The 24,290-nt window shown below is 42.7% G+C and overlaps 2 protein-coding genes across 2 annotated transcripts in view; one reads left to right on the top strand and one right to left on the bottom strand.

The window, feature by feature from the left end:
* Window positions 1–194: 194 nt before the first annotated feature.
* On the bottom strand, window positions 195–3,849 carry LOC308346947 (uncharacterized protein). Its single transcript, XM_080810071.1, has 3 exons — window positions 3,017–3,849; window positions 2,523–2,583; window positions 195–1,376 (listed from the first exon to the last, which is right to left on the bottom strand). The coding sequence occupies exons 1-2, from the start codon at window positions 3,675–3,677 to the stop codon at window positions 2,549–2,551; spliced, it is 696 nt and encodes a 231-aa protein (XP_080666197.1). The 5' UTR covers window positions 3,678–3,849; the 3' UTR covers window positions 195–1,376; window positions 2,523–2,548.
* The window catches only part of CCNY (cyclin Y), a 238,172-nt gene continuing 217,617 nt past the window's right edge, over window positions 3,736–24,290 (top strand). The window contains exon 1 of the mRNA XM_080810070.1: window positions 3,736–4,018. Coding sequence (XP_080666196.1) covers window positions 3,865–4,018 — 154 coding nt within the window. The 5' untranslated portion in view covers window positions 3,736–3,864. The remainder of the gene's footprint in view (window positions 4,019–24,290) is intronic.

Here is a 24,290-nt window from a genome sequence, read left to right as displayed (position 1 = left end):
TTTTCTTAATAGCCTGCTTTTTATAATCTTATAGGTTAATACTAATATCAATTATATGTTTGTGGTTCCACTGAAAATTTTGTTTAAAAAAAAAAAAGCTCCTACTGCTAAAAAGAAAATCTGAAGAGCAATGACTTAGGTTGTTCACCTGAGTTTCCATACTCACCTCTTCACAATGACCAAAACTCTTTTTTAAGATTATTTATTTACATGCCAGAGAGAGAGAGACAGACAGACAGACAGCGCACAAACAGGGGGAGCAACAGGCAGAGGGAGAAGCAGGTTCTGGGCTGAGCAAGGTGCTCAATGTGGGACTCAATCCCAGGACCTTGGGATGATGACCTGAGCTGAAGGCAGACGCTTAACCAACTGAGCCACCCAGGTGTCCCACAATGACCAAAATCTTAAATAGTAATTAGAGAAAGGTGAAGGAAAAAAAATACCCAAATGATTCTTTCTACTTAAAGAGCAGGGTGGGTTATGAGTATATCCAGGCTGATGTTCTCTCAAAAGGCTGAATGACTGGAGGATGAGGGCCTTGGGTTGCAGTGCTCACCTTCCCTCTCTCCCTCTGGTCCCAATCCTGGGCTAGATTTACTCTATTGACGAAGTGTCCTTGCATTTAGATTCCCAAGTGACGCAATGTCAAAGACATTGGCTAAATGCACATTTCTGCATATGCTTCTCTTCAACCTTCTTGCCTATCTACTTACTCTCGTTAGAAGGGTGGGGCCCACAGAAATAAGATCCCCTCTCTTTTTCAAGTCTAGAACTAGTCCTAAACAGTCAATGCAAGCTTCCTTCAAAAAGAGAATAAAGGAGAGAAGCAACACAAGAATCTCTTTTCCACTCAAAACTTTTGCAGATTTCTTCTCTCATTACTGTAATCTGCCTTTGTTCCCTTCCTGTTCAGTGATACCTGAAGGTGGGGGCAGGAGGTGTTTGGGTGATACAGCTGAGGGGGGACCTTATGGACTTAGCAGTCAGAACCAAGGTTAATATCTCCACTTAGGCCTTTTTTCAGTAGTCTGATCTTAGGTTTAATTATCAGTATTAAAGTGTCTTTATTCGTAAAATGTGGGAAACAGCATAGACTTAGATGTAAAAAATTACTTAGTACATAGCATGGCTTCTAGCAGGTATTTAATAAATAACACATTTCATTTTCATCTTGGCATCACTGCTTCTGCAAGTTCTTCTAAAGTGTCACTGCGTTTCAAAGAGGCGGTGTCTTTGCTCGGAGGAGTCTGAAGTGTGTGTGTGTGTATGTTGGGGGTGTGTGTGGCACTCAGGAAAGTCACTGATGAGGCTTGAGCTCTAGTCCTGGGCCTGCTGACCAAAAGTCCCACTTCTGTGTAAGTCCAACAGATGCATTCCTAAAGGGAACAGGGCAGGAGTGTCAAAGGGGGACTGGGGAAGGTGGGGGACAGAAAAGCCCCTGCAGCCCAACAGCTGTCCATCTTTTGGCAAGAGTCTGTGGCTACCCTGACCCCCAGTCCTGTCTTTCCTCACCTCCAGATGCTCTTTCTAGTTAACATTGCCCGACGACCCACCAGCACAGGAAGCTTGCAGACAGCTATTCTGCCTCTCCTCTTAAACCCTTCAAAGCCTATCATTGATATAATATTGTAAATTCTACAATCAAGTGGAGATTATTTAATATGCCTAAGTGGATATGCCACACACCTATGATTCAGTATTTGGATGCTTATAGTGGTCCAATTACAAAACAGCAGTCGGAACAGACAATATGATAACCCCTGTCCCAATTTTTACCCATCTTAACCATACACTGTAGCCCTGAAAATGTGAATATACACATTCACTGACTTGCAGTTATGTCCCATTCAAACTTTCTTGGGAAGCAAAAGGTCAAAACTGCCTTAACATAGAGTATTATTTTGTCCCGTTGATATTTACCCACCTTTCAGGGCTGCAATTCTTTGAAACGTCCTTTTACATGTCCTTTCTCATAAATGGCAGCACTTTGCCACTTATTGCAACAAATGGCATTAATCTAGCTCAGAGCATGAGGTTTTTTGATTATTGACTAATAAATGTATAAACATGAGTGCAAGACAGAAACAGCACAGGTTGTTAAAAAAAAAAAAGCCTAGATACCGAGAATTAAATGAAATAAGTGTTTATAACCCCTCAGGCAAGTTGTCCACACGTTGCTAATGCTGTATAAGTATTAAGTTTCCTTACTCCTTTTCTTCCTTTTTAGTATTTCCATCTGTCACTAACTTGGACTGGGAGGGACCTTGGGCCAATCAAGGCACTTCAACTTTCTCGACTTCGGTTTCCTCAGATACAAAATTATGAGCGTTGCACCATATCTTTTGGGTTCAAAGTCATTTTTTTCCCTGAATGTTCTCATGACTCCTTCATTGATTATTTGGAAAAAGAGTGGAAAGGTTATTTCTGCCACTTTAGGCAAGAAGGTCATTCTGGGGTGCCGGGAGGGAAAGGAGCCCCATTATTTACTGCACATCTCACGTGAGCCAGGCACTTTCACATACCTTTATCTTAGCTAACATGTTTCAGGTCAGGCTGCTCTCAGCAAGACAAAACCGCACAGCACTGAAAAGCAAAGGAGAGCTGATGTTAAGTTATCTATCTCCACTTCGCATTAATTTCCTAGAAACTCAAAACACTGCAGCTAATTCGACATTAATGTAGCTTGGGGTCCCCCAGCTTTATCTCACGGCTTAAAACAAGGTCACCATCAAGTCCTGGCAAAACTAAAAACAGAAGCGAGAAGTCCCAAATCAAGGTCCAGTCTCCTTTTAAATACTTTCAAAATAAAAGAACCCCTTCCCCCCCGCCGCCCCCCCCCCCCCCCGGTGAGAGAAACACAGCCCCTGCGCAAACCAGGGAGGCGGCCGCATCCCCACCCTCCGTGTGCTCTCAGCCCTCCCTCAGGCTTCTCGGCTGCGCCCCCGCCGCTCCGGCCCCTCAGCACTCCCCGGCGGACCCCGCCGCCCCCCGAGGGGCGCAGGTCCGCCGCACACACCTCTCGTCCCAGCGTTAGGCCCGGGAGAGGTGGAGGACGCGGAGAGCGGGAGAGGAAGGGCATCGAGACGCTGAGCTTCCAACCGCGCGGTCTGTGGCTCCCACGCCTGCCTGCGTGAAGCGCGACCCCCCGGCTCCGACCCCACACTCTGCGCGGGGCCGCGCTGGCACGGGACCTCCCTCCTCCGCCGCCGATCTGCTTCCAGGGCAGAGGGAAGAGGCGGCGACGGGGCGGGGCGGGGGCTGCGGCGGGGGCGGGCGCCGACGGCGGGGGAGGGCGCCCGAGCATCCTCGCGGGCAGCACCGGGCTTTGCAGCGCCGGGCGGAGAGCCGTGCCCACGCCCGCCCGCCGTTCCGCCCCGCACGGACACGCGGCTCCCCCGCTTGAACCGGAACCTCTTGCGGAGGCCACCGCCGCCGCCGCCGCCGGAGACCCGGGCGCCGACCGGGAAGCGCTGCGGGGGGGGGAGGCGGCCTGCGCGGCGCCGCCCGCCATGGCCGCGGCGGGGTGAGCTAGGCTCGGCGGCCGCAGTCGCGCGGACCCGAGCGCTCCTCCGCCGCGGACAGGCCCGCCGGATTAGGGCGGGCGAGTGCGGAGGCCGAAGGGGAGCCGGGGGAGCCGGGGCCGCCGCCCGCTCGTCGCCGCCGCCGCCGCCGCCCATGGCGAGGCCCCGCCGCCGCCGCCGCTGCTGACCCGGGGGCCGGCCGCGGCTTCCGCCCCCTCCCGCGGCGGCGGGCGGGCGGGTCTCCCCTCCACGCCCCCGCCGCCCGCGCCCCGCGCCCGCCCGCGCCCCGCTCCCGGGGACCGGGAGGAAGGCGAGAGCAGCAGGAGTCTGGGGGCCACCGAAGATGGGGAACACTACCTCGTGCTGCGTGTCGTCCAGCCCCAAGCTCCGGAGGAATACCCACTCCCGGCTGGAGTCCTACCGGCCCGACACGGACCTGAGCCGCGAGGACACTGGCTGCAACCTGCAGCACATCAGCGACCGGGAGAACATCGACGGTGAGCGCGGGCGAGTCCGGGTCGCGGGGCGGCGGCCTCGCGAGCCTCCTCTTGACGTCCCCACAACCCTCCCGCATCCGCCGTGCTCTGTCTGCACCCCCAGCGTTTGTGTGGCCGAGGCTGCTGTGGTTTTCTTACCCTGTTTCTATAATCAGGGCAGGACCGGGTCTTGGTCCCCATAACCCCGGGAGCTCTGGGGTCCCGGAGACCCCCAGGGGCGTCCTGGCTTGTACCCCCGAGCGAGCGGCGGGGAAACTTTGCCAGCGGGAGGCTCGGGAGTACCGCGGGGGCGGAGGGGTGCAGGTCGAGAGGTGACAAGAGCTGGCCCTTGTCCAGACTTGAGTGGCCAGTGCTGGGGTGCACCCGCCCCGAGAGCCTGCGTCCCAGGCACTGTGTGAACGTAGCCACAAGCCAAGTTATTCCCGGGAATGGTGAGCTTGTTTGTCCTTTAGAAGGCGAAGGGAGTGTATGATCCCTGGCGTAAAGGAGGAGTGAATCCCATTTTGGAGTTAGTCTCTACCTGGAGTTTGGAGAACAGGGTTGTTGTGTATCAGCTTCCCCCCGGAAACTTACAAATTGATCCCAATTGGCAGTTCCTTATTTCCGTTAAAAACTTAAAAAAGGATTTTTGTGTGTGTGCAAGATTGGAGTCAAATAGCTTCACCTGAAAACTGAAAAAAAAAAAAAAACAAAACGAAACTACAAATTCAATTATTATCAAAATGGTTTGGAGACATCTTTGGGTTGTCACCCAGTTTTTGCTTGGGGCAGAATTACAGTCCTGTGGATTTCTGACTGAACTGAGTGATGTTTTGTCTGGTGTTTATAAAGTTAAAGGACTGATCACTGCACCTAGTAATGTGTGTTTATTTATGTCCCACAGTAGATCCATTAGTACTAATTTATCCTTAAGGTATGTGGCTTAATATGGATAGGTAGTTTCTGCATCATGCTTGAAACACAGTTTGCATAATTTCAACTTAAAAAAATGTGAAATTGGAAATATATTCTTGTGATAACGTGGTTTTTCTTTTTTTAAACCCCAAGTCTTCTCCCAGTTGATATAGTTGAGCTAAGATGAAAAAATTTCTTGTGTGAATGAATTGACACAACTTTGTGATAAGTCCCATTCTTGACAGCTTTAGGATGGAGAATTCCCTCTAGTGTGGAAATTTAAACTCTGCTAAAGGAAAGAATTTTCTCATTGTTTGGTCTCTTAATTTCTTCTAAATAGTAATGTCATCTCTGCAGGTCAGCAAGTTTATTAAATGAGTACCATATATTAAAGGGACTAATAGAACATCTGGTTTATAGTAGGCACTTAGTAAATTAGGGTTCCACATTATATTTCAAGTTTAGAAAATATGATAATCTCTTTAGATGTCTTTGAATTACAGTTATACTTGAAATTCATGCATTTAAAGGCATCTGGAAGGATATTAAGGTCTGGTCTGTCTTTTTTTTTTTTTTTTAAGATTTTATTTATTTATTTATTTGTCAGACAGAGTGCGCGTGCGCACACACAAGCAGGCACAGTGGCAGGCAGAGGCTGAGAGAGAAGCAGGCTCCCTTCGGAGCAAGGAGCCCGATGCGGGACTGGATGCCAGGACCCTGGGATTATCATGGCCTGAGCCAAAGGCAGTGGCTTGACCTACTGAGCCACCCAGGTGTCCCAAGGTCTGGTCTGTCTTGATCACTGGTATGGTCCAAACATCTGGAGGATATGTCTAGCATACAATAAATATTTAATAAGTGTTTTTTTTTTAAAGGAATAAATGAATGAATGAGTTTATTATAGAAAGCCATTACCCCAGAGAATATTGTTTAAATAGTGAATTAACATTTCTGGGTTTAAACTAGCATCATCATATGAATTGAGTTCTGGGGTAAAAAGACACTATGAACTTAGGTTAGAAATCTTTTTAACTTGCCCTAGAGTCCCTTACACTATCCCGAACTAACAAAGCAAGGGTTGGTGGTCTTCCAAATGTTTTCTGAAAGCTGACTTGATGACTAAAACTGAGATATCTTTCAAATGAAGTAACACACAATACTAGTCTATTTTTCTCTGGCAAAAGCCTTCTAAGACTTACTGCCAAATACCTGGTTATAATTACTCTCCCCTCCCCAGCCCCACCCCTTTTCCTTTCTATAGTCAATAATAGTATGCAGCATGGATCTAAGAAACATTAATCTTCCTTTTGTCTGTATTTTCCTAATTCATTATGTAAAAATAAAGCCTCTTCCCAATATTAGTGCATAACATGGAGAATTTATTTCCAAATGTTTTTGCCTATCAGCGTTGTATAAGACTGGCTGGTTCACTATTTAAACAATATTCTTTCTGTCTCGCCAAATTCAATAGATAATACTTCTCAGATTTACCTATCTGTGGTTCTCAACATTGGTTTCAGTTACACCAGAAATCTAGGACTGGGCCTTGGCATTAATATGTTTAAAGTTGTCCAGGTAATTCGAAGATGCAGGTAGGGTTGAGAATCCCTGGCTGGGTAAGTCTGTTCAGGGACATTTTCCGTAGAAATTCATTCAGAGTCAGAAGCTGGGAGAAGAGAACAGACTTGTTTAAGTTAAATAGCATATAGAAATAAGTATAGATTGTAACTTCTGAATTATATTGATAGATGATTAGTAAACATTTAAAAACTATAGCTGAAGCATTCTTGAATATATCACAAAAGCCAAAGTGCTCAAGTACCATCTTTATCCTTAGAGATATCTTAGACAACTAGAATTGAAAGATTCAGAGAAGTTCATGGGGCTTCTGTGGTAGGTCAGTTTCTTAAAATCACAGAGGTAGAAGGTTTGAATCCATGTTTTTCCTACCCAAAACATACAATGGGTAATATTTGTCCTGTAATATTTCAGAACTGAGTTAAGGCAGTTAGGCTTCCATGACACCTACCAGCAACTTGCCCTGTCTTTGAACTCATGTGTACCTTAGTATTAGATTATTCATGTTTTTGGAAATTGTATTAGACTCATCACCTCCCTAGGTATTATTTCTTGTAAAATTCTTCTGAGATTGAGAATTAACAAAAAGACTTAACGACAATGATAGTAATATTTGCAGCCTTATATATTGTTTATTCTGTGCCAAATGCTCTAACTGCTTGATATCTCCTTACTCATTTAGTATTCACAATAACCGTATGGATAATATTATCCTTACTTTAACACAAAAAATGAGGCAGAGAGAGGAAAAACGACTTGCCTACAGTCATACAGCCAGCAATGGACACATGGGTACTTTCCATTGTTGCTTGACTAGCAAGCCATTGCACATTTACTAGTCCTGGGGTTGCTTTCTGGGAGAGGGTATCTGTCTTTATAGTCATAGCCACAGTTTCTCTGAGAAGAAACATCATATATCTTTAATAAACGGGCCTTTCCTGATTAGATTATTGCTGTGGGAGGAGAGAAAGAGGGGTGGACTTAAAGAGAAATTAAAATTTGATGAGACTAAGTAAATCAGGATAAGAATGCCTGTAACATCTGTGCCAAAGCGTCACTTAGGGGTTTGCCTCAAAATAATTGCTAGCAATTTCATCCTTTGTAGCTCAGCTATCTTCTTTGACAACCCAATTTTTCCAACATCCTATACCCAGTCTGCTAGAAAAGAATGGCTCTCAACCTTCAAAATATATCCAGAATCCAAACACTTCTCAAAACCTCTCCTGCTGCTTGTCTCAGCTAAGATACCCAGCTGATAGACCTGCTTTTACCCTTGCCCACTACAGTCTGTTCTCAAACAAACATGGCAACCATGGTGAGAGCCTTTTATGAACTTTAATGTGTGGCTCCTCTGCTCAAAAACTGCATTGACTCCTTATTTCATATCAAGTAAAAGCTTTACAATGGACTTTTACCATGGATGGAGTTGTTACAATGGACTTCAAGGCCCGGTGTGATCTGCCTTGCCTTCCTCACTCAACTTGCCAGCTCACTCTAGCCACACTGGCATCCTTCAGTGCTGTTCCTTGAATACACCTGACATGCTCTCACACCAGGGCCTTTGCGCTGTCCCTTTGCCTGGAATGTTTTTCTGTGTTTCCTCTTGGCTCTCTCAGCTGCCTTCAGTCTTGGTTCATGCCTCATCTTTTCAGTGAGGCCTTCCTCATGGCCCCCTATAACATCTCTCCTATTACCCCATCAGCGATCCTAGTATACATTCTCTGAATTACTGTTTCTTACATATTGCCTATAATATATAAATATATACATAGATAATAATAATGCAACTACTGGTACATAAATTTCAGTAGAACATTTTCGTTTTGTTTGCTGATTCATTTTGTTTCCCTAAGGGTCTTTTATCCTGAAGACACTCTATATTTGTTTGAATGAATGAGTGAAGTCAGCAACTTATGGACATTGGAGTTAGAGTACATCATGTATACTTATTGCATAAGAAGAACAGGAGGGAAGTAGAGAAAGACTGAGACTTGTAATGAAAGTGGAGTGGATATGAAACGTTTTGGTTTGTTTGTGTTTTAACCTGAGAGGTAGCAGGTAGAGTGAAACCCTGAAAATGAAACTTAAGAAAGGTTTTAAAGCATCACAAAAGAAAAAAAAAAAAAAACCTATACCAAAACAAATCATGGCTAATTGTAGTCTATTTAACAGTGTGATATGTTTAGTCTTTTTCCTTATCTCTTAAGATGAATGGCTTTAGCTGTGGCCTTAAATCCTTAAAGATCAAAATGAGGCCAAAATAGTTAATAAACCAAAAAATACAACCTGAACATATGTAATTATGAACTTAGCGACTCCTGGTGATTTTCTTTATTAATTGTGAAGTGTTCTGAGATATACAGCAAATGGTGTTTTAACTTCCGTAGTCGGAGAAACTAGAAGCCGAAGGGGCTCATCCTAGGTCAGGGAAGGATAACGGGGAAAAAGTACACTCACTGTTACAAGGGTGGGGAGACAAAGGAGCAATTTATGAGCTAAGCATCTGTTACAGAATTAGCTTAAATTACTGCCCTTGGTTTCTTTGGCTCTCTACAACCTCATCTCTTTGGGTTTCTTCTTGTGTGTCAGACCCACTTACCATTTCCAGCCTGCTGGACAAAACCCATACCTGTGGACTTTCATTCCAGACTAAGATTTATTAGCTGCACTACCTGCAAGATTTGTGAAGTCACCCTGACCAAGCATGGACTGGTGCATATTAGCCAGTATGGAGAGGTGCACTTTAAAGGTTTGTGGAGAGGGCCATTCTCCAAAGCACTGATGAAGATTTCATGACCTTTACTTACTTATTTTCCTCTCTAGTTTAGAATCGTGGAGTCGTTTGCTCCCCATCTTCATTTTACAGATAAGGAAACTGAATCTTGGAGAGGTGCAGTCTCTTGCCCAGGTCATGTAGATCATGGACGAGGGTAGTAGAATTTACTGTGTGTTAACTTTGGGCCAAGTGTTATGCTAATTACTTGACTTGTGTTGTCTTTTTAAAGTCTATGTCATTCTTTCTATTTTACAGTAAAGAAATTGAGACTGGAAAGTTAAGAAATTTGCTCAAGATTTCATAGCTGGTTAGTGTCAGAGTTGGAATTCAATCTGCTATCACTTGCTAGAGCCCCACATCTCAACTACCCTGTGACAGCTACTTAGGGAGTGACCTGGGTCTACAAACTGACCCCCTACCCTCATGTCTGGCCCATGCCCACTTTGTTTTAAGACATTCATTCATTGCCTGTATGCTTTGAGTTAGCAAAACTTTGTGATTAGGGTTTTTACTTTACTGCTTACTTTTTGAGAGGAGTGAAGATGAAATAATTTTATGGAATAGTAGATATTTTCACTCTTTTCTACAAAGCTCATTGTCTTTATCATCTTAAGGAGATGAATTACTCTCACATTTCTGGCTGGATGAAACTAACACAAAGATTAAATTCATTCCTATCTAGGAAAGGGTAGAACCAAAAGGAAAAAAAGAAACAAGATGCAAGACATGTGAGTGGCTTTGAAATTCTGTTTTAGTCACATAGGGTCAGAAATTTGGCTCCAAGCGTGTCCTGTTGGGCTTACTTGAAGGAAGCAGCATTTGATATTTTCACAAGAGTGTTATTGACGGTATCATGCCTGTCATACTTCAAAGTACGAATCCTCTCATGAGTCAACAAGAAGGCAGCCGGGGTGAGTCCACAGCGGTTGATCTCGTGCATTCAGTATCATTTTCAGCTTGTACCCGCAAGGAGGGAGAGAGTTCACTTTCCCTGCCGCATTTCGTGTCAGCTTGAAACATTGAGTGGTATGTTGCTGGGAATCTTGGTCAGGACACCGTTTGTTCTCTGTGCTCTGAGACTCAACATTATTCTACCTTTGCTGAGGAATGAGGTGGAACTCAAGAAGGATAAGTCCAGGACGAGCTCTTCCCCGGGGCTTTATAGGATGTGCCTCTAGCTCTCTGAAGTGTGTTGGAGGGCAACGAGCAGGAGCTCAGTAATCAGGAGACTCATGTTCCAGACATGGTTCTGCCTTTACTGTGGGCCCTCCATCTTGGTGAGCCTCACTTTTCTCTCTGCTTAAAAAGAATGTGCTTAAAAATGCTGCCTAGCCTTATTAAGCCCTGAGGTACCTAAAACGAGAATCAAAATCGGGCTAAAATGCTTCCAGAAAATACTTGACGAATATATGTTATTATGAACGTGGTCCTCATGTTGATTTTCTTGCATTAAATATTAAGTGTGTTCCAAGATCTACAACAAATTATGTTTGAACTTTCCATAATCAGAGAAGCTGGGAGCCTGAGGGGCTTATCCTAACAAAGACATCATTGCAGTCAGTGTTCTTAAGGTGGGGCCAGAAGGATAACTGGAATTTTGGGACTGGATAGGATGAGGTTATACAGAGCTGTATGACCTTTTTTTTTTTTTTTTTTTTTTTTTTTAAAGATTTTATTTATTTATTTGACAGACAGATCACAAGTAGGCAGAGAGGCAGGCAGAGAGAGAAGGGAGGAAGCAGGCTCCCTGCCGAGCAGAGAGCCCGATGCGGGGCTCGATCCCAGGACGCTGGGATCATGACCTGAGCCGAAGGCAGCGGCTTTAACCACTGAGCCACCCAGGCGCCCCAAGAGCTGTATGACCTTTGAATGCGAAGTTGAACTTGGAATAGGAATACTGCTCTAACACTAGTTTTCCGGGTTGCATCTCTCCCGAGTCACACAGTGATGTCCTGCAGTGAGCAGTGGTAGTCCTGGAGATAATAGACCCCACCCAAACAGTCCCCTGACTGTGTCATGGAAAATAAATTGCTAGGAATGTTAATATGGACCTTAGATGGAGGCTGAAGCCGCCAGGGTTTTGTCTTTTGTTTTTTGTTTTTTGTTTGGAATCAGAGCAGGTCTTAAGGCTTATGTGTGCATACATTTATTATGCTAAAATACTTCCTTAAGTGAAGGGGAATTGATGGGCTGAAAAATGAGCTCAGGCAGCCCTAAGCAAGTTATTGGGGGCTGTTTGCGGCCATTTCTTTCCAGAAAGTCTAACTAGATCCACAACTGCAGAGAGCTCAGAAGATACCTAACGCACTTTTCCTTTCCCCTCCTCTGCCGTTCATGTTGTTTGTAGCTGTTCCCTGTGGCTCTCTTACTTTGCTTCTTCTAGGGGCTCCTCTTGCTGTATGATTCCTGGAGAAAAGGGGTGTTTCAAAGCTCCAACTGAGTGTTGTCATCTGACAACACACAAATTGACGGATACCGCAAGTCAGCAAGATTTTGCCTGGAAAGTCTTGGTGAAGCTGAGAAAAGAGGTCATCTCTGGGGCTGGTCAGCTACAAACTATAACACTCTGGGCATCTCTCTTGCCTCGCCAGGAAGGTGGTTGCTTTTAAATACTGGATTGGGAAACCTTGAAATCTTTTTTTTTTCCTCACCTTTGTCAGAATATTGACATTTTATACATTAGTTTTGACTTTGTAAAGAAACTCTTATTCTTGATTTGTTTTTTAGTATGGCTGAAAAATTCTGTTCTAAAAAAGGAGTTCTAAAATGTTTGGGTGATTATAACATTTCTGGGCTAAGTGTTCCCTTTCCCATGGTTATATGACTTTGATAAAAAAATATCGTAACCTGGTTTTATTACTCTGTAGCCACATTCCCTAGTACATGTTATTTTAATTCCTGGGTCATTATTTTCTGATCTTTGCTCCTTACTTGGGATGTATAGTGGGGCTTCATTGGGTATGATAGTTGGTGAGTGCCATGCTCAGTGGAGGTGTGCTAGCATCAGTAGACCTGTCAGCTGGCGTTTGGCACTGAGAAAAATACAGCTGGAGTACATAAAGATAATTGTTAGCAACTGCAGTTGCATCCTTGGCTGTTTCTTTGTGAGCCTTGTAGATATCTTAGTTGGACGGTGAAATGCAAGTCACTTCTATTTTGGACACATCTGGTTATAGACCTTCTGGCTTTAAGGAGGCAGAATTGGAAATACCCTCCATGGGAGTGCATATGTAATATAACTGAGTGTTGCAAAACCAGGAATGTAGTGTTTAAAGCATTTTCTAAACAGATTCTTTCCTGTATATGGTTGCTTCTGCTCTTGGTGGGCAGAAAGGGAAAAGAGAAGTTATTAAATGTATTTTGATATATTTGGTAAACTCTTTGTCTTAGTTTACCAAACTTTTTTCAAATTTACCATTAATCAGAGAAATTAGTGCATGGATGGATGGGTTAAGACATCTGTTCTTTGCCTTTCAAGAAAAGGTTTCACTCTAAATTTAGTATTCTACCATTAATGAATCTATATTCTTTTAGGATATTAATTGATTACAGATATTCCATTAAGTGTAATCATAATTATCCTTTAAATTATCTGTTTTTTTAGGTATGGATCCAGGCTTTGTGTAGTTGCTTAAAAGTCTAAGTTTTAGGGCTTCTGTGTACCCTATTAGAGTCCGGGTTAAGAAATGAAGTCATGATGCTGTGTTTAATTCAGTTTCAAAAATTTCAAACTCACAAATTCATCAAGGATTACTTCATTTACAGTGAACATTACTTTTGAAAGTTTATATGGATAATTTTATTTTCCCACAGCCTCCAGCTGTGTGTAAGTGTTGGGCTGTTATTTTAATGTGTAGTTTTATTTGAAAAGCATGGGTAAACAGGGTTTATATAGCATTAGAGATTGCCTTCTGTCTCTTGAAAGCTAAAGTTGGTGTTACTGAAGAGATACAAATTGTTTATTTGCTTTAATTTTAGCATATCTTTTCTATAAAATAAATCTAGTGTCTGATTTTTCCATTTCTTATATTTCGTAGGAAGTGCAGAGAAAGCCTGGTAAAGCCAGTATTCAAAAGTGTGACTTTAATTATTAACCACTCAGGGATAAATTTAAGGGATGGGGAGCATATTCTTGCTTTGCAAACCATTTGCTTCTGCGGAAGACGGCTTTTTCTGCCAGGCCATGTATCTGAAGCACCGTGCAAGCTCTGTGAGCACACTTGGCTATGTGTAGAGCTCTCTTCTGCAGTAGGAGGGTTACTTGGTAACTCATGTTACAAGCTGTTGGCAGCCCCTGGGCGTTTGGAAGTGAAGTACATGAAGAGAGGAGGTGAGGAGGAGCTGTGACAGCATTGTTAAGGTGGGACAAGTCAGGGGGGGATCCAGATACAAGACAACATGACATGCATTGCAACAGCCCAGCAAAGCCCTGAGTGGTAAAGAATAGGCCTCCATATTGGATTGGTTGCTTTTATATTGGGTGATGTCTGGGCGCCTCTGCATACCTGAGAACGATTTGGGGTGGGTAGCAAGCATGGCAGTGACTTTGAGAGTTGATGGATATGTTCTGCTGGGAGAGGCCCTGTGGAATTCTGACATGAAACCAGGAGACTGGCTATCCAGACAATATTTTCTTCTCTCATTTAAGTAGTGAATGTTCTGGGACACCTGGGTGGCTCAGTTGGTTAAGCCGCTGCCTTCGGCTTAGGTTATGGTCCCAGGATCCTGGAATCGAGTCCCGCATTGGGCTCCTTGCTTGGCAGGGAGCCTGCTTCTCTCTCCGCCTCTGCCTGCCACTCTGCCTGCTAGTGCCTGCACGCGCTCTCTCTCTCTCTCTCTCTGACAAATAAATAAATAAAATCTTTAAGTAGTAAATATTCTGAGGAACATTTGTTGGGTTTTTTGACAATGAAATTTATTCTTGTGTGGATATTTCTAAGACAACATTGTGACAGGACTAGAAGGGAAGCATGAAGGGGATTGTGGGAAGGAGTGTTGGGCCGAAGTGAAAGTTTGAGAGCAGAGGGCCCATGTGGATAGATGAGTGTGGACATTAGTCTGCTAAATGGCGGCCAGCTACCTTAGGCATGGCTTAATGCAGCCTCGTCCTTGCCGTCTTAGTCTCCTCTGTCCTCAGACTAGATCTGTGCATTCACTTTGGGAATGAAAGGTTGATAGTTCAAGGCATCAAATGAGTGTTTTCCTCTTACTGTCTGTGTCCGACTTTGATTAACATGGTTTGAAAAATGTGATGTCAAACTACAATACTGATGTCCAGTCAAGAAGGACAGTCTGTACATTGCCTGTATAGTTTTTAGTTTTTTATTCCTCAAAGTAGCATTCATAAATGGGTTTTTGTCTTGTTTAGCCACATTCACGTGTGAAAGTATATTCACTTGAGCCTAGCTTCTTAGCATAAAATTCTGGAACCCTTTCAGTAAAGTAGAAGTTCAGAATCTGTGTCAGGGTTTCGCAACCTTGGCATTATTGATACTTGGGGTGGGATAATTTTTTGTTGATGGTGGGGGCTGCCCTGTCCATTGTAGGATGTTTAGCAGTGTCCCTGACTCGGCCCAATAGATGCTGGTAGCATCTTCCCACCCCCGGTCATGACACCACAAATGTAATTGCCAAGTATAATTTCCCCAAGGGGGCAGCTCTCCTCCTCCTTCTCTTGAGAACCATTGAGTTGCAGGTTCCAGGATTCAGGGTGAAAAATAAACAGTAGAGCAACTTCCTAATGGTTCTACTATCTCTGTCACTTTGACACATTCAAGGCCTGGGGGTGGAACTTCATAGACTCTAGGCTGCACAGCTCCAGGGGCTGCCATTAACTTCAGACTTGATGTGAATGTCCTGCCCCTCCTCCACCAGCTTTGCAAACGAATGCATTGTTCATTTGGACTCCTTAGAACTAGCATCATGTTCTAAGATGGTGCTCCTAATGGTATTTTTGACAGAAAAGACATTGCTTGCAATTCTGACCATGGGTGGTAGGAAGGTGTACCAGGAAGGTAATGTGTAATTTCTTTACTTAAATTCATAAATCACTTAATTTTCTTCCTTTATAGCTTCTCCTCCCTCCTTTCCTTCCTCCCTCCCTCCCTCCCTTTTTGGTGTAATGTACTGAAAGGTGTGGTAAGTTTTCTTCTTTTAGCCAAGAGTTTTAATTTTATTTTTTACTCAATTTTAAAAATCAGCTAGTTCTGTGTGTGGGTTTTTCATATTTTATAGTACTGACAGTGGACCCTCCTTTTGAGAGTCTGTTTTGATGAGGAATATAAAAATGGAAGGACTATTAGAATCTGTAATTCTCTGAACTGACTGTGTTTTCTGCAGTAGCTTTGGCTTGGTTTGACAAGTGTTCAGTGCAATTTAGTATTTTTGTGGACCTTTTGAAATCTCATCAGCCACAGCTTGACGACCTGGCCGCCTGAGGCAGGCAGTGAACAGAATGAGTGTTTGATTCAGCCGTCTGATACTCAAGAACATCTTAGTAGAAACCTTTGGGGGGAAAAAAAATCCCTCGGTTGCATCTATCTTGCATTGTTATATTCTTAAGGAAAAAATATTTAGGGAAGTACCTATTTAAATTATTTGATGTCAAGAGTCAGTTTCTTTACTTGAGAACACTTCTGCTGGAATAAGGAAATGGTGGTGTTGGTTTCTTGAAATAGTGGTTAAAAATTCAAGTCTTGAATTGTAGCCTGTCTAGGTGAAGAATGCTCCAAAAAATGTGGTGATGTTGTATTCCTGACAAACATTTCCTCTAAAAATATTTGAACCAGAAATGTCAGTCCCTTAGTTTAAGGTAAAGATACAAGTGGAAGTGATTCTTTCTTTTTTAAAAAATTTTAAGAAAGATTTTATTTATTCATTTGAGAAAGAGACTACAGAAGCTTGAGGTGGGGGTGGGGGAGAGGAAGAAGCAGACTCCCCAGCACAGGGCTCCATCCCAGGACCCTGGGATCAGGACCTGAGCTGAAGGCAAATGTTTAACCGACAGAGCCACCCAAGCACCCTGGAAGTGATTCTTGAAGTTGAAGATATTTTCCCAAAGCCTGAGGTTTGAAGATGTATAGTTAACCCCTTCTATGCCATGTAGCATGTATTATTTGTCAGGAAACGTTATTATTATGAGAGTACAGCTATTCATTAGAGAGGTGGTTTTCAGCACCCTTGTTACAGGACACAGAGAAAAACTGGGTTGTTGGAGCCATTACTCAGAGATTGAGAAGGCTCCTGGTAGAGAGATGGGAAGACCAAGTCAGCGGTGCTGTGACTATACCTGGGGCTGTCAGTGTCTGCAGAACTATGTTGTAGCATTATTTGGAGTCATAAGGAGGAGCCACTCCTTGTTCATGTGGCCCATCTGGAAGGGATATGGAAGTTAAACTCATCCGAGCAAGTCAAGTCATGCAGAAACAGCTGGACCTCGGATATTTTCTCCCTCTTCTTTTTGTATTCTCCAAAGTGAAATTAAATATTGTTTTAAGAGTGAATCTAAAGTTTAACCAACCTCAGTATATGCCTTTTTCCATGAAATAAGGTCTCTCAGGGAAGATCTAGCCTTACTAGACTCAAGCGTATTGAGTTCTTTGAGTTGGTTTTCAAATGCAAATGATACACAAAGCCTGTTTGCACAAAATGAAAATATGACAAAACACATTTTGTACTACTTACATAAGGGTTCTTAGCAGTTTGTGGGGACCAGGGACATAATTCTGAAATAGAAAATTATGATCATAGACCATTTAAGATATTTTCATTTTAAGCATAGAAAAACATTGGAACAAGATGAATGGAAGTGCTTCTTATGAGGTGCTCATAATTCTGAAACAAAATTATGATCATAGAATTTTGAGATATTTTCTTTTTAAGCATACAGAACCATTGGAACAAGATGAACAAAAGTGCTTCTTAGGAGGTGCCCTTACGGGACCTCTTTTGGTGAGCAGGTAACTAGCTCTTTATTAGGGTATTGTATACAAAGGGCTATTTATAACGAATGGAAATCATATGCTCTTTTTTTTTTCTTTTTTAAAGATTTTATTTATTTGTTTGACAGAGAAGAGATCGCAAGTAGGCAGAGAGGCAGGCAGAGAGAGAAAGGGAAGCAGGCTCCCTGCTGAGCAGGGAGCCCAATGTGGGGCTCAATCCCAGGACCCTGAGATCATGACCTGAGCTGAAGGCAGAGGTTTAACCCACTGAGCCACCCAGGTGCCCCAAATCATATGCACTTAATAAAGACCAATGTTCCTTCTGAGTGTCTTTAGCCTAACAGTCTGTGGAGCCATTTCTCGTTGAACAGCTTGGTGGTTCAGTTTAGACAGCCTGTGATGGGAGTGATCACTGAGATCGAAGTTAGCTATGTTGTTTGTTTCTGACTGTGTAGATAATTCATCTGATTTTCAGGCGTTATTATAAGATGCTTGGTGTATGATGTTTTAGCCTTCATTTCACTTTCTGTTTAATTTCACTGAGGTTTATCTAATACATGTATGTCTCTCTTATTTTTTATTTGAAAGTAACTGTTAATGCTGATGGTGGGAATCAGTGTGGGAGGTGGCTGAAAGCTGATCACAAAATTAGTATTATTTTTTTTTCCAGAGTTCAAACATGGTTACAGGTTTCCAGTTTGGAATTCTCGCTGTAGATGAAGAGACCATATTAAGCAGAATGCTTAATACTGTAAGGAATTAGGCAAGCAGAGAAGATAGGGAGTTCCTTTCTTTTCTGAACTAATATTTTAGCAAGTGGTAAATCCCCTATGTGGAAGTGATTCCAGAATGTGTTGTCTTCAGCCACAGAGAAGAAGTTGGAGAGGAAGTGGAATTCAGGAAGCAAGTGTTGCTGAGAGATGCTTATTCTCTCAGGGGTCTGCTTCTGATCGGTGCCCGCAATGAGGAGGCTCAAGTCATGACAACTGTCGTCAGTCCATAGATACACTGGCCCTGAGGAGGGGACATTTTTCTTTTTGTTAAAGATTATATTTATTGGGACGCCTGGGTGGCTCAGTTGGTTAGGCGGCTGCCTTCGGTTCAGGTCATGATCCCAGCGTTCTGGGATCGAGTCCCGCATCGGGCTCCTTGCTCCACAGGGAGCCTGCTTCTCCCTCTGCCACTCTGTCTGCCTGTGCTCACTCTCTCTCTCTCTTTCTCTGACAAATAAATAAATAAAATCTTTAAAAAAAAAAAGATTATATTTATTTATTTAATAGAGACAGAGAGAGGGAGAAGCGGACTTCCCACTGAGAAAGCAGGGCTTGACCCCAGGATCCTGAGATCATGGCCTGAGCTGAAGGCAGGGGGACTCCAGGAGGGACATTTTTAAGAAGTGTGAGAATTTGATCCCCCTCACTCCCACCCCCAACCAGGAGTTTAAGGTTCACTTTTTCAGTAGGTCAACAAACATTAGTTCCTCCAAGTACCGAGTTCCATGTTCCCAGCAGGATACCTGGAATGCAAGATCAATATAACTCGAAACTTGCTCTTAAGGTCCTAATGATCTATTAAGGGATACAGATATGCAAATGGATGATTGCAATATCCAGAGGTAGAAGGGAGGCCAGAGGGATTACTTCTGCTCTGGTTGATGAGGGTATGTGGTCAGAGAGGGCTTTGCCAAGACAATCGTATGGCAAGGGCAAGAGGGATGGGAGTAGGGAAGAGGCAGGAAGTGTGCTACAGGCAGAAGGAAACTCTGTTTCTGAAAGATCCAGGGTGGACTGACACATAGGTTCATTCTGAAGTAAGTAAGTAATGTGGAACTTGGTGGCTTAATCCCCAAACATCTTATGTAATGAATTATGCTCATTAGGAGGACATTTGTTCTAAAAGATTTCATAGTGGATGGATGTGCATTGGAGACCAGTTTTGTGTATTTTGCATATATTCTGGATTTTGTAAAATGATTACTTAAAGTTGTAACGTGGGAGACAGAATAGATGTCTTCAGATCTGTGGAGGCAATATGCTGTTTTTGTTGAGTATGAGAAAATAGCCTTCATAGAATCCTAGAACATTCATACTATCAAGTGCCTTAGAGATCCTCACTTTACAGATATGGCAGCTATGCTAAGAGGGATTAGTTTATAGTGATTTGTGGTGTGAGAACCAAGTCTCCTAATGGGGGTAGGGGGGAAGGTCAGAGCATTTTCACTCAGCACGATTCTCAGAACAAGGTTAAATATTCCCAAGAAGAAATTAATCTTGACCTATCTTAGTTTTTTTTTTTTTTAAGATTTTATTTATTTATTTGACAGAGATCACAAGTAGGCAGAGAGGCAGGCAGAGGGAGAGAGAGAGAGGGGGAAGCAGGCTCGATGCTGAGCAGAGAGCCCGATGTGGGGCTCGATCCCAGGACCCTGGGATCATGATCTGAGCCAAAGGCAGAGGCTTTAACCCACTGAGCCACCCAGGCGCCCCATCTTATTTTTTTTTTTAATCTGAGTTAGAATTATGTCTTAGAGAATTATATTAGTTAACTGAGCTGTGTAACAAATTATCCCCAAATGTAGTAGCTTAGAACAGCAGTATTATCTCTCAGTTTCTGTGTCAGCAGTTCAGGCAAGGCTTAGCTGGGAGCCCTTGGCTCAGGGTCTCTTACAAGGTTGTGGTTGAGATGTCTGCTGGGACTATAGTTCTCTCAAGGCGCAACTTGGAGACATTCTGCTTCCAAACTCATTCAAATGGCTTTTCATGGCCTCAAGTGCTCATTGGTTGTCGGCAGTACACATCAGTTCTTTGCTATATTGGCCTTTCTTTAAGTGACAACATGGTAGCTGCTTCCGCCCAGAGCACGTGATCTCAGAGACCCTGAGAGACCTGCAAGATGGAAGCCATTGCCTTGATCTGTATCAGTTTGAAAGTAACATTCTGTCACTGCTGTTTGTTAGAATCAAGTCACTAAAATCCAGACTGCATTCCAGGGGATGGTATTGTACAAGGGTGTGATACCTTGAGATACTTCAGGGGCTGTGTTGGAGGCTGCTCTCCACAAGCATTAATTCAGACCCTTTAGTCTAATAGAAGTCCATTGAAACTGATTGGGGTGGGGAGTGGGGGAGGGAAGAATTCCTGGAAGTCTTGAGGAGATTTTATGGAAGGCAGTATAACTGAGTCTCACAAGGAATAGAGGAGTTGGATAGCTTGTAGGAACTGAGGCAGCTGTTTAAGTATTTTACTTTTAAATTCTCTTGTCAGTTTTAGTTGATCTGATCTTTTTTTATGTCTCATTTATTTTTCTGTAGATCTTTATTATAAAATAGCTTTTTTTTCTTTTTCTGTGGTAGCAAATGGCTACCCCGATGTCTTCAATTCTAGGTCCACAAAAGACTGACTAGGATCTGTGCTCCTAATTCCCAGGTGAAAGTATTGAGTTCATTTAGATAAGTTAATAGGATGGTTTCCCCCGGGAAAGGTAATCAGTTATCTCTGGCATGGTGAAGGCCAAGGCTGAGGGTATGGAAGGAAGCGTTTCCACTGTTTGTTGTGGGGAATGAATATAAGGGGTGAAGATGGAGGGGATAGTGAGTGGTTGGGGAAGGCCAGAGAAGGAAGTTAGAAATAATTTTCTCATATGTTTGTTTTTAAAATCCATGTTTTGGTTTTCCTATGGCATTTCCACTATACTCCCCAAATAGTAGACCTAAAATGAACTAATTTAGTAAAACTCAGGTTGGGGATAAATTAGCACCCATTTTACAAAGACAAACCTTAGCAGAAAAGCATGATTATTTATATTAAGAAATTAAAAAAAATGTCTTTGAGACTTTTGTGAACTTAAAAGCTAGAAAATCAGTAAGTTTTGGATAAAATTACCAATAAAATTTAAATAAAATTATGATTTATTTCTCTTTCTGAACTTGCCCCTCATAAATTCCAGATTCATCCACTTTTTACAAAACATTCTTATGCTGTGAACATCTGTCAGTTTTCTTATCTTAGGTTTTTTTTTTTTTAGCAGTTTATGTAACCTAAAACTTTTCTAAAACTGCCCCTTTAGTGTCTTCACATACACTATGCTTTTGGCTATAATTGATTTAAATAAATTATAAGGAGTCAAAGAAGGTTTTTTTTTGACATTTTTGCATGTTTACTTCCATAGCATTTTAAAAATAATGCACACTTTGACATAGCTGTAAAAATTTTTGTATTAAGAAGATAGGAATGGAAAGCCTTTCCTGTAGTAATTTTCTTTTTGCTTTGTAGATTACTCAGATGAGTAGTTTTGAGTTTTGTCTTTAGAGTGTGATTTGAGCAGTCCAGTAGTAGCTTTAGTTAAAGCAGATTAAGTATGTGATAAATGCTTAACTTTATACATGGTAAGACATTGTTTTGTTGGTTAAAAGTTGAGACTGACGGGAGAGGGTGGTGGGGAAATGGACATTGGGGAGGGTATGTGCTATGATGAGTGCTGTGAAATGTGTAAACCTGGAGATTCACAGACCTGTACCCTGGGGATAAAAATACATTATATGTTTATTAAAATAAAAAAATTAAAAAAAAAAAGTTGAGACTGGCAGAGTAGTCTCTGGGAACTGCTGTGCGGTAGATAGCTCTCTGAACAGCCCTTGGAAGTTTGTGGGGAAGCTGGTGGTGTGTACGGATGGGGGAAGCAAGGCCAAGTGGCTATGGGGCAGGGCGGATGTGGAGACCAGAAGAGTGATTCTAATATGGCAGGGTCCACTGGGTGGTGCTGCTTTGGAAAAATCTACTCCCATTATTTAACCTAATGTATTACTCACATAATACTCCGTTATTGTAGATTTAGATTTGGTAATAGTGCTGCTATTTCCTGTTAGAATCTGGTAGAGAAAAAAGGCTCTGTATTGTAGTTGCAGAGATCTCTGGAAAGATGGAGCAAATTTCTCTGCCTTCTTATTAAGTGCTTCTTACAATTTATTCTTTTCAGGCTGTTCTTTCTTGTAATCCTGTCTCTCGCCCCTTAACAAATGTGGAGTTAACCATGTCACTGCCCTGCCTAATATCCTGCTTGACTCCTGTTGTGATTTGAGTAAACACAGACTCTTCCCCCGCAGCTCACAGTTGGTAGTGTTTGTCCCCGCCTGCTGCACAAACCTCCCTTCTCCTACAGCGACATCAGGGGCTTCCTGGATGTTTGTCAGACTACCACACTTGTCCTTGTCTAGGTCTGTGCATTTGCTGTTGCTTCTGCTTTGCCAGATCTTCCCAAAAATGATTACCTGGTTGGCTCCTGGGCAGCCCGTGTCACCTCCACAGGGGGTCTGTTCCTAGAAACACAAGCCAGAGAAAGGAATCCTCCCACCATTGTGGCAGCTCCATCATTTTCTCACTTCACTTTGTTGGCCTATTTGTTGAATGTCTCCCCCTCCCCACCAGAATATAAACTCCATGAGGATAGGGACTATGTGTGTCTTGCCCATCATGGTATTCCCATTACTTGGAGCAGTCCCTGACACATAGTAGGTGCTCAGTAAATATTTGAACGAATAGAGATCCTGTATTTATTCAACATCTAATAAACATTTCTTTGTGTTTTATAGTCTTGGCATTTTTAAAAGGCACAGGCCAGTTATTTTGTAAAATATCACTCAGTTTGGGTTTGTCTGATGCTTTCTCTTGATTAGATTCAGGTTGTATATACATTTTGGCAGCAATATTGCAGAAGTGATGCATCATATCAAGAGGCACATGCTATCTAGTCTTCTCAGCATCGGGGATGTTAACTTTGTTGCTTGGTTAAGGGGTGGTACCATTCAGGTTTCTTCAGTGTAACGTAGCTTTAATGAATAACAATAAGTTATTTGTGGGGAGAATGAGACAATGTAAGTGTTCTATGTCTTATCAAATTTTCATTCATTAGTTGTAATGTCCATTAATAGTTTTTTAGCTTCTTCTCCATTTTTTGGTAGGCACTATAAGGAAGAGCTCTTCCTTCTTCCCATTTGTATAATTATCAGTATGGAGTCATGGATTCTTATTTTATTTGATGAGTTGTAATCTCTTATTTTTTGTAGCTAGAATTGCCCAGGTTTGGTTGATGGGAGCCTCTTCAAACTGGTTCCTTTCCAAACTGTGTTCTTTAGATATATTCTTATCATTCCTCAGCACTTCCTTAGTTTCTGGCAGGATATTTGCTTTGTAGAAATAAATTTTCTCTTGGTTTGTAAAAAAGGTTTCTTCCCCCTTAAAAAAATAGGATGTAATGATTTCCTTTCTAGAACATTACAGTAACGTCAGTAGCAAATCATGATGCCTGAAAACATGGCTTTAAATAAGTCTCTCTCTCTCCTTTCTTCAACTGTTGTGATTTTGCTTGTTGTTTCTATGAAGTCTAAGAGCAGCACCTTATCTACTTGTGGCTCAGGGGCAAAATAACAGTGTGTAGATGGTCAGCAGTACTTCTAGTACTGCCAGTGCATAAAGCTATCTACCCGGAGCTGATCAAATTATATAGGTAAGTAGAAGAAAACATGTCTCTGCTCTTAAGGATGGGTTTATTGGAGGAAGACAAGACTGTACTGCACATAAGAACAAGTGAAATTGAAAAGGTGAATTTTGGCCACTGCTTTGTCCTGTTCACATGTAAAGAGTATCATTTGGTTTGTAGCAGTTGTCTCAAGAACTTGGTGTCCTTTGTGACTGCTTCTTGTGCTCACACACACAAGACAAGGCAAGGCGAAGGCCTGACCGATTTGATCAATAAAGATACAACAAATCACTTTTAGATTTAGGTGGTTGATTACCTACACACAGAGAAAAGAAGAATACGCCAAAGGTGTTAGCTTCCTGTAATCTTCTCCCAACACACCAAACAGGGTGCAGCTGAAGTAAGAGGCCAGCGATTGCCTGTGTCATGTGATAGACCGCCGCCAGGAAGCCAAGTCTAGATTGCAGTTAAGTGGGTTTATATTTTGGAACTCTGTTTGGTTGCAGGGTAGACAAGTCTGTAGAGCGCCCTATACTTCACCAGAACCCAGGACGCAGTGAGAACCTGTCTCATGACAGCCACCAGAGGCTCATGGGAGATGGCCTCTGCT

This window comes from Martes martes (genome assembly GCF_963455335.1).
Source record: "Martes martes genome assembly, chromosome: 8".
NCBI lineage: Eukaryota > Metazoa > Chordata > Mammalia > Carnivora > Mustelidae > Martes > Martes martes.
This window is presented reverse-complemented; position numbering and strand designations above follow the sequence as displayed.

What these genes read in the sequence shown, in the direction of transcription:
- LOC308346947 (XM_080810071.1), bottom strand. Translation starts at nt 3,677, where the DNA reads ATGGGCGGCGGCGGCGGCGGCGACGAGCGGGCGGCGGCCCCGGCTCCC. An exon ending in GCCTAACGCTGGGACGAGAG is followed by an intron (nt 2,584 to 3,016) that starts GTGTGTGCGGCG and finishes TTTGCTTTTCAG; the next exon opens with TGCTGTGCGGTTTTGTCTTG.